Genomic DNA, 9,933 nt, shown 5'->3' on the forward strand with positions numbered 1-9,933 from the left:
TATATATATATATATATTTTTTTTTTTTTTTTTCTTTTTTGAGAATCAGCACATCTGGAGACATAAGAAAGCTGGGGCCTCTGGCCAGGCGGATCACCAACTCTGCCCCTCTGATGGGTTCCCCATCTCACCCCTATGCCCTGGCAGGCCGCAGGTCTCGGGAGAATGAAGCCCAACATTCTGGTGGTCGGGTTCAAGAAGAACTGGCAGTCGGCCCACCCAGCCACAGTGGAAGACTACATTGGCATCCTCCAGTGAGTTGGGGGAGAGGAAGGGGCTTGGGATCTGTTAATTTGGGCCACTGGGCCTTGAGAGGTGGAAAAGAAGTAGTGGGTGCTTAAACAGTTGAGTCCTGCTGGGCAAAGTGGCTGGCGTCTGTAGTCCCAGCTACATGGAAGGCTGAGGCAGGAAGCTCACTTGAGCCCAGGAGTTGGAGGCTGCAGTGAGCGAAGATCACATTGCTGCACTCCAGCCTAGGCGAAAGAGCAAGACCCTGTCTTTGAAAAAGAAGTTGAGGCCGGGCGCGGTGGCTCAAGCCTGTAATCCCAGCACTTTGGGAGGCCGAGACGGGCGGATCACGAGGTCAGGAGATCGAGACCATCCTGGCTAACACGGTGAAACCCCGTCTCTACTAAGAAATACAAAAAACTAGCCGGGCGAGGTGGCGGCGCCTGTAGTCCCAGCTACTCGGGAGGCTGAGGCAGGAGAATGGCGTGAACCCAGGAGGCGGAGCTTGCAGTGAGCTGAGATCCGGCCACAGCACTCCAGCCTGGGTGACAGAGCGAGACTCTGTCTCAAAAAAAGAAGTTGAGTCCATTTGCTCACAGCTAAAGAAGAAACAGGCTGAGGCTGAAGATGCCCGTCTCTGACCTATGAGTCATGGACACCAAAGCCAGCTGGGGCCAGGCAGGTAGCACCATGAGTGAAGCGGGCCAGGCATGGGGTGATAGGGAGCAGTGGAGACTGTGGCAACCCAGCGAGAGTGGCTCCTGCTTGACTCGTGTCCATGCAGGATGGGCTCTAGTGCCCATGCGGAAATGTGGGCCCAATGTTGCCAGATCTTTTAATTTTTCAGAGGAACTGCAAACGTGAGTTTTTAGGTGAGAACCTCATGCCTCCCTGTGGGCTCCAGAAGGTGCACAGGGAGCCAGTCAAGAACTCTGAGGCGGTGCCCCTGAATAGGGAAGTGAAACCAGGCCCTGAGGACCGAACTCCCTGGGGACTTCAGGGCTGACTCCAAACTCTTATCAGCACTTGCTGTGTGAGGTCCAGAGATGCCTGCCTGAGTGGCTTTTCTGTGTTGATGTTGTTGTGTGTGGTATCACTGAACAACACGAAGCTGAGGGCTGGGGCCCTGGGACCTGCTTCCAGGTATGCTATTAACCAGCTGTAGGACTCAGAGCAATCCTCTCAGCTGCTGCTAACGGAATTACAGCAGCAACTGATAGAATACCTGATCTCCAGCCTCTCTCCACCTCCAACATTCCAAACCTTCAAAAAGCAGGGCCTGAAAGGTCCTTTCCCAGAGATACATGATCTAAGGAGCCCAGGAAGGGCAATGCACAGCCCATTGGCCCAAACCCCAGTGGTGGGTGAGCTCTTGGGCACTGTGTCAATCAGGCAGTACATACATCTTTGGAACAAGAGTCTTCCAGATACCTTTAATTTTTAAAATTTATTTTATTTTATTATTTTTATTTTTGAGGCAGAGTCTCGTTCTGTTGCCCAGGCTGGAGTGCAATGGTGCGATCTTGGTTCACCACAACCTCTGCCTCCCAGGTTCAAGTGATTCTCTCGCCTCAGCCTTTGGAGTAGCTGGGATTACAGGTGCCCTCCACCACGCCCGGCTAATTTTTGTACTTTTTAGTAGAAAGGGGTTTCGCCATGTTGGCCAGGCTGGTCTCGAACCCCTGACCTCAGGTGATCCGCCTGCCTTGATCTGGGCAGATCAAGTGCTGGGATTATAGGCATGAGCCACTGCTCCCGGCCTCCAGACATCTTTATAGACAGCCTATTGCAGGAGTAAAGCTTTTCTCATGAGCATGTCTGTCCTTTGGTCTACAGTCTCAGCCATATGATTGTAATCCCAGCTGCTCACTCCCTTCGCTATGTGATCATGGGCAAGTTACTCTCCAAAACTCAGTTTTTGCATCCGTAGAATGGAGGTAATAATTACCATCCCCACCTCCATGGGCAGAGTTGGGAGGAATTATCCAAATGTATCAGGAGGACAGGGCTGACTTGGTTACCCTGAGTACCGGATCTGCAGGATCCACAGTGCCACAGACTGTAGAGCTAGAGGAGTCCTGGGGTACTCTCCAATTCTGCCTGTACAGTATACAGATGGGGAAACTGAGGCCCAGAGAACAGAAAGGGTGTGGTAGGAGGCAGAACCAACCCTAGACATCTGGTCTTCTGGGTGCCATGTCACCTCCCTGGTGGGATCTCGGGGAGAAGCTGGACCTCACCTCCTCTCTTTCCAGCGATGCCTTTGATTTCAACTATGGTGTGTGTGTCATGAGGATGCGGGAGGGACTCAATGTGTCCAAGATGATGCAGGCCCACAGTGAGTACATGCCCTGCCCACTCCCAGAAAGTTCTAGAATCTATTTTTTTTTTCTTTAATGGCAGAGGGAAAAATGAGTAAGAAATAAAAGGTTACAGACTCATAGACAGTCACCTCTTTTTTTTTTTTTTTTGAGACATAGTCTCCCTCTGTCGCCCACGCTAGGGTGCAGTGGGGTGATCTCAGCTCACTGCAAGCTCCACCTCCCGGGTTCACGCCATTCTCCTGCCTCAGCCTCCCCAGTTGCTGGGACTACAGGTGCCTGCCACCACGTCTGGCTAATTTTTTGTATTTTTAGTAGAGACAGGGTTTCACCATGTTAGCCAGAATGGTCTCGATCTCCTGACCTCGTGATCTGCCCGCCTCTTAATGGTCCATTAGAGCCCATAAGGTTTCTCAGAAAGAGAAGGCAACTCATTCAAGGTCATGCTTCCCAGCTGGGGCAGAGCCAGGACTGGAACTCAGAGTTCCCCGAATCACAGTCGGGTCAGGGCAAAAGGATCTAATATAGGCCAGACACGGTGGTTCACACCTGTAATCCCAGCACTTTGGGAGGCCAAGACGGGTGGATCACCTGAGGTCAGGAGTTCACGAACAGCCTGGCCAACATGGTGAAACTCTGTCACTACGAAAAATACAAAAATTAGCTGGGTGTAGGGGTGGTGCACACCTATAACCCCAGCTACTTGGGAAGCTGAGGCAGGAGAATCACTTGAACTTGGGAGGTGGATGTTGCAGTGAGCCGAGATCACGCCATTGCACTCCAGCCTGGGTGACAAGAGCAAGACTCCATCTCAAAAAAAATAAAAAGGGATGTAATAGAAAACCAGGAAAGAGAGGAGAGGAAAATGCCTGCAGGAAGATGCCGGAATATGAAAATACATAATGACCGGGAAAAAAATCATGCTATGGATATTATGAGACCAATCTCCCCAATGGAATAAAATAAAGTACTTGAACAGCTGCCATATTAGCATGTTTGTCCATATCATCATCCAGTTAATAGAAAGACGTAATTCCCACTCCTCACTCAATATATAGATGGAAGTGGTTTTTACGGTAAATAAAATTAGATTTGCAATAAGACAAAAGTCATGATTCAGGACTTGGTTAATGTTAAGTTTGAATGTACATATCATGTTGAGAATTTTCTTTGAACTTATAACAAAACAAAGTGCTACTGAGCGAACATTATTGCAATGTAGTAAAGCAGAATGTAAATTCCTTGAGGTCAGCAAAAAAAAAAAAAAAAGAGAATACATAATAACCATGGGAACTGGGCATTTTGGTCCCCTGAATAGGGATGTGTTTTGCATTTTAAAGTCATATATGACTGCAGACTCTGAATTAAAAAATATTTAGAGAGGCTGGGTGTGGTGGCTCGTGTCTGTAATCCCAGCACTTTGGGAGGCAGAGGCAGGTGGATCGCTTGAGTCTGGGAGTTCAAGACCAGACTAGGTGACATAGCAAGACCCCATCTCTACTAAAAATAAAAAATTAACCAGGTGTGGTGGCATGCCTGGAGTCCCAGCTACTTGGGAAGCTGAGGTGGGAGGATAGCTTGAGCCCAGGAGTTTGAGGCTGCAGTGAGCCATGACTGTACCACTGCACTCCAGCCTGGGTGACAGAGAAAGACTCTGTCTCAAAAAACAAAAAAACAAACAAACAAACAAAAAAAGGAAATATCTAGAGGTGTGAAAGCAATAACGTTTATGGCAACAAATGGGAGGCGGTGCTGGAGAGACTGGGAGCTTGCAGTCCACGTCTCTTGCAGCCAGGGGCTGGGTCCATTCATTTGTGCCGTTGCTGAGTGCATGCCTGGCACACAGCAGCTGGTCAATAACTATTTATGCAACCACTATTTACAGAGCAGTAACTCCGCTCCTGACCAACGCTGCTCTTGGTGCTGGGGTTACAGGCACGGCAAAGCCAAAAAGCCTCTGCTCTTGAGAAGCTGCCGCTCTGGAGGGAAAAGCAGACGCTTCCCAGTGGGCCCATAAGTCATCTCAGATCATGAGCGTGTCTTGAGAAAATGGGTGCAGGGCGTAGTGGCCTCAGGAGGGGGCCTCTTGCTGAGGAGGCCAAGGCTAGGGAAAGTATGTTCCAGCCTGGGGCGCACCCACCACCATGGCCCAAGGTGGGGATGTACGTGGCCTGTTTGACGGGCCAGGCATGACTGGAGTGTGAGGAGCTGGGCAGGAGGCAGGTCAGAGGGAAGCCAGGGCAAGGTGCAGTGGGGCCGTGGAGGCCATGCGGGGCCTTGGGACTTTCTTCCTGGCATTAAGGGAGCCCTGTCAAGGAGGACCCCCATGGTGCCCTCAGACAAGGAGAGCCTGTGAACAAAGCTGCCTCTTCTTTTGCAGTTAACCCCGTGTTTGACCCAGCGGAAGACGGGAAGGAAGCCAGCGCCAGAGTTGCCAGGCCATCAGTCTCTGGCGCTTGTCAGTGTTCCCACTCAGAGCTCAGGGCCCTCTCGTCCTGTGGGGCAGCTAGGGGTGGGCCACCTGGGAACTTGGTTGAGGAAGGTGGTTTTTTCTTGTAACGGTGCCTGAGTAACTGGAGTTGGGAACTGGAGGGGCTTGGCCATGTCAAAGATTGCCAGCAGCCAGGCGCAGTGGCTCACACCTATAATCCCAGCACTGTGGGAAGCTGAGGCAGGAATTCCAGGCTGCAGTGAGCTGTGACCACAACACTACATGCCAGTCTGGGTGATGCCAGACCCTGTCTCAAAAAAGGAAAAAAGATTGCCAGGAGGTGGAGAATTCAGGGTCAGAGAATGATGGGGACTCACCTAGCAGGCTCTGGGGCCCTTGTCCCACCCCTGCCAAGGCCATGCAGGTGGAGAATTCAGGGTCAGAGAATGATGGGGACTCACCTATCAGGCTTTGGGGCCCTTGTCCCACCCCTGCCAAGGCCATGCAGGGTGCGGCAGGATTTTCCTTCGTCCTCCCACCATCACCCCGGGAGGCAGGGGGCCTGCAGTGCAGGCGGGAGGGCTCCTATGGGCATTTGTGAAGGGCGCAGGGAGGTGTTTAAGGGAATGGAGACTGCATTTCCCTACCTACCCAGAGGGCTCTGGGACTGCCTCCACCCCCAGTACTCACCAGAATCCCGGGAGAGAGAAGCTGAGAGCAGGTCAGGGGCACATCACAGCACTGAGCGTCCTGGGCCCCGGTTCCTGTTCCACCTGCCAGAGAACCCGTGTTCAGCATCAGAAGGGGTGTTGGTGGAGCCCTGGGCCAGGCCTGCCAGGATGCGCAGCAGCTGGCTCTGCTCTGACCCGTCCCCACCTCCTGCAGTGGACCCCGAGGCCCTGGTGCAGGAGGAGCAGGCCACCACTGTCTTCCAGTCGGAGCAAGGCAAGAAGACCATCGACATCTACTGGCTGTTTGACGACGGAGGTCAGTGGCCCCCTTGGATCAGCCCCCTGCCCGGCGGGGGCGGGGTGGGGGTGGTCTTCCTTCCCTTTCCTTCCTGGCCTGCTCTCAAAGGGGACAGGGGCTCCTGGGCCCACCAGTGAGCTCAGGGGAGCCTGGAGGGACCCCTCTGGCCTCTAGTTTTTTGGTTATAAAATGGGAAACTTTGAGAGAAGAGCTGAAGTCGCCATAAGATGGAATCTTCTGACTGGATGGCCCTTAGGGGCACAGGCAGGTGATATAAATGGGGAAATGGGTGGTGCCCAGGAAAACTGTGAAAAATTTCCCATTAAAAAAAAAAAGTGACTTTCAGCTTTATTCCTCCTACCTTTGATAGAGTCACAGATAGAAAGAAAATATCTTTGCTCCAATGGAACGAATCCTATTAATAATTGCCAAAATAGGCCAAGCACTTACTACCTGCCTGACGGGGAATTCCCTACCTAATGCAGTCCCCAGGTAGGAGCTGTCATGATTAACTCCCCTTTATAAATAAGGACCTGAGGCACAGAGGATTACGAGGTGATACGTGACAGCTAGTCCTTGGTCTTGTGTGGAGAGACAACAGAGAGGGCTGAGGGCTCCCACATACTGGTCAAATATTCACTCTTCAAGAACTGCCAGTGACCTGGATTCCTCGATTTTTATGTGAAACTCCTCAATTATGAAATGACAGCTTTTTTTTTTTAATTCTTTTTGAGATGGAGTCTCGCTTTGTCACCCAGGCTGGAGTGCAGTGGCGTGATGTCAGCTCACTGCAGCCTTTGCCTCCCAGGTTCAAGCGATTCTCCTGCCTCAGCCTCCCGAGTAGCTGGGACTACAGGCACCTGCCACCATGCTCAGCTAATTTTTGTTTGTATGTATGTATGTATGTATGTATTTATTGAGACAGAGTCTCACTCTGTCGCCCAGGCTGGAGTGCAGTGGCGGGATCTTGGCTCACTGCAACCTCTCCCTCATGGGTTCAAGCGATTCTCCTGCCTCTGCCTCCTGAGTAGCTGGGATTACAGGCGTGCACCATCTGGCCTGGCTAATTTTTTGTGTTTTTAGTAGAGATAGGGTTTTACGATGTTGGATGTTGGCCAAGATGGTCTCGAACTCCTGACTTTAGGTGATCTGCCTGCCTTGGCCTCCCAAAGTGCTGGGATTATAGGCATGAGCCACAGTGACTGGACGCCAGCTTGTTTATTTAAATACACTGCACAAGCACAAATAAACCCTACCCCACAGAGCACCATGTGCATCTTGGGTTTAGTCAGGCTTGTTCATTATACAGATGGGTCGACTGAGGTCCAGCGAGGAGAGGAAGGGGTTTGCTAATGGCAGAGCGGGGCAGGAACCCACATAGTGCTCTGTCCTGAGTGTATTCTTGTCATGACTCATGGGGACTCTCCTTGCCAGGCCTCACCCTCCTCATTCCCTATCTCCTTGGCCGCAAGAAGAGGTGGAGCAAATGTAAGATCCGTGTGTTCGTAGGCGGCCAGATTAACAGAATGGACCAGGAGAGAAAGGCGTAAGTGCGGAGGGCTGGCCCCGGACGACTGCTGCAGGGACCAGTGCCATCTTAGCTCCACCCAAGACTGTTCCCCTGCCCCGATCCTCTACCACCACCCCCAGGTGGGCTCTGAGATTGTCCCAAAGCCCAGGGCCAGCTCTCTCCAGGCCATGGCAGTGGGCAGGAGCAGGAGCAGGAGCAGGAGCAGGTTTCTCTCCTTTTCTGAAGTTGCTCTGGTTTCCTGCCCACTTCAATAAAATGCAGATGCCCTAGGCTTTGCTAGACAGGGAAGGGAGTTAGGTTGTAAAGTCAGAAATCTCTGGGTTTGGACAACAAGAAGCATAAAAATAAGAAAGAAAAGGAATCTATTTTTTAAATTGAAAGTTAGAAAAAGGCAAGAAAAATTGAAAAAAAAAAGACAAAAAAGAAAAACAAAAAACAAATCTCCAGGAGGAACTTGTATGAAATGAAGGATGGGCTGGGCCAAGGCAGTTGGATCGAGACCAACCTGGGTGACATGGCAAAATCCTGTCTCTATATTTTAAATTTTTATATATTTTAATATATATTTTTTTCTTTTGAGACAGATTCTCGCTCTGTCACCCAGGCTGGAGTGCAGTGACCTGCTCTCAGCTCATTGCAACCTCCGCCCCCTGGGTTCAAGCAATTCTCCTGTGTCAGCCTCCCTAGTAACTGGGATTAGAGGCACGTGCTACCATGCCCAGATAATTTTTTTGTATTTTTAGTAGAGACAGGGTTTCACCATGTTGGCTAGGCCAGTCTTGAACTCCTGACCTCAAGTGATCCGCCCACCTTGGCCTCCCAAAGTGCTGGGATTACAGATGTGAGCCACTGCACCTGGCTAATATTTTAAACTTTTATATAAATATTTTATATGTATTAAAAAATTTAAATATATAATTTTTTGAAAAAGGGAAATGAAGGATGGAGAACACGCCTCCTGCTGAGAAATGAAGTAGGGGCTAGAATCCTTTAGGGCAGCAGTCCCCAACCCTTTTGGCACTAGGGACCGGTTTCATGGAAGACAATTTTTCCACAGACCGGGGAGAGAGTAGTGGTTTTGGGATGATTCAAGCTCATTACATTTATTGTGCACTTTATTTCTATTATGATTACATGGTAATATATAATTAGAAAACTATACAACTCACCATAATGTAGAATCAGGGGGAGCCCTGAGCTTGTTTTCCTGCAACTAGATGGTTCCATCTAGGGGTGATGGGAGACAGTGACATATCATCAGGAGGGTTCTTGGCCCTGTAAGATCCTGCAAGAGGGTTCATGGCCCTCTAAGAGTCTAATGCCACTGCTGATCTGACAGGAGGCAGAGCTCAGATGGTAAAGCAAGCGATGAGGAGTGGCTGTAAATACAGATGAAGCTTCGTTCACTGCCATGCACCCGGTTCCTAACAGGCCATGGCTGGTACCTTTTGGCAGCCCTGGGGGTCAGGGGCCCCTGCTTTAAGGCAATGTCCCCAATGCATGGGATGCAGGCTCTGGTGAGACAAGAGGTGACTTTAGTGGCCAGGGGTTGAGGCAGCAAATACCACTGAGTCTTTTGGTGAGAAGTGCCTTTTAATTCTCCTCCAATTCTGGGGCTGATTCTGCAGAAGGTCCTGGTTTAGCCTTGACCTGTCCTTCCCTTTGGTAACCTGTGTTTGTCTCCCTGAGCAAGAGGAGTAGGCTGCACACGTGGGCTTGGCAGGCAATGGCATCTGGTCAGAACTTAGTGATCCTGCTTTATCAACATGGGTTTTATTGGTCACCTCTTCCTGGCAAGAGGTGCTGGTTTTCTGTTTAAAATTGTGATGTTGACTGGGTACAGTGGTTCTGCCTGTAAATCCTGGCACTCTGGCAGCAGGCCAAGGCAGGGGATTGCTTGAAGCCAAGAGTTTGAGACCAGGCTGGGCAACATAGTGAAAGCCTGTCTCTACCAAAAAACTTAAAAAAAAATTAACTGAATGGTGGCATGTGCCTGTAGTCCTAGCTACTTGAGACTGAGGCAGGAGGATCACTGAGCCCATATCAAGGCTGCGGTGAGCTATGATTACACCACTGCACTCTAGCCTGGGTGACAGAACAGATACTGTCTCTATTTTTTAATAATAAAAATAAAGTAAAATTTAAACAAATAAATAAAATCATGATATAAAAATTTCCCTTTGAAATGTATCTAAATTTGGGCCAGGTGTGGTGGCTTATGCCTGCAATCTCAGCACTTTGGGAGGCCGAAGTGGACGAATCACCTGAGGTCAGAAGTTCAAGACCAGCCTGACCAATATGGTGAAACCCCACCTCTACTAAAAATACAAAAATTAGCTTGGCATGGTGGCATGTGCCTGCAGTCCCAGCTACTCAGGAGGCTGAGACAGGAGGATTACTTGAACCCAGGAGGCGAAGGTTGCAGTGAGCCGAGATTGCGCCACCGTACTCCA

General features: G+C 50.2%; 1 protein-coding gene across 1 annotated transcript in view; it reads left to right on the forward strand.

The window, feature by feature from the left end:
* SLC12A3 (solute carrier family 12 member 3) overlaps nt 1–9,933 on the forward strand; it is a 65,234-nt gene that overhangs the window by 36,609 nt on the left and 18,692 nt on the right. Inside the window, exons 19-23 of the mRNA XM_023210398.1 lie at nt 148–254; nt 2,484–2,566; nt 4,930–5,007; nt 5,866–5,967; nt 7,384–7,495. Of these exons, the coding sequence (XP_023066166.1) occupies nt 148–254; nt 2,484–2,566; nt 4,930–5,007; nt 5,866–5,967; nt 7,384–7,495 (482 nt within the window). The remainder of the gene's footprint in view (nt 1–147; nt 255–2,483; nt 2,567–4,929; nt 5,008–5,865; nt 5,968–7,383; nt 7,496–9,933) is intronic.

The sequence above is a fragment of the Piliocolobus tephrosceles genome, chromosome 17, assembly GCF_002776525.5.
Source record: "Piliocolobus tephrosceles isolate RC106 chromosome 17, ASM277652v3, whole genome shotgun sequence".
NCBI classification, from domain to species: domain Eukaryota; kingdom Metazoa; phylum Chordata; class Mammalia; order Primates; family Cercopithecidae; genus Piliocolobus; species Piliocolobus tephrosceles.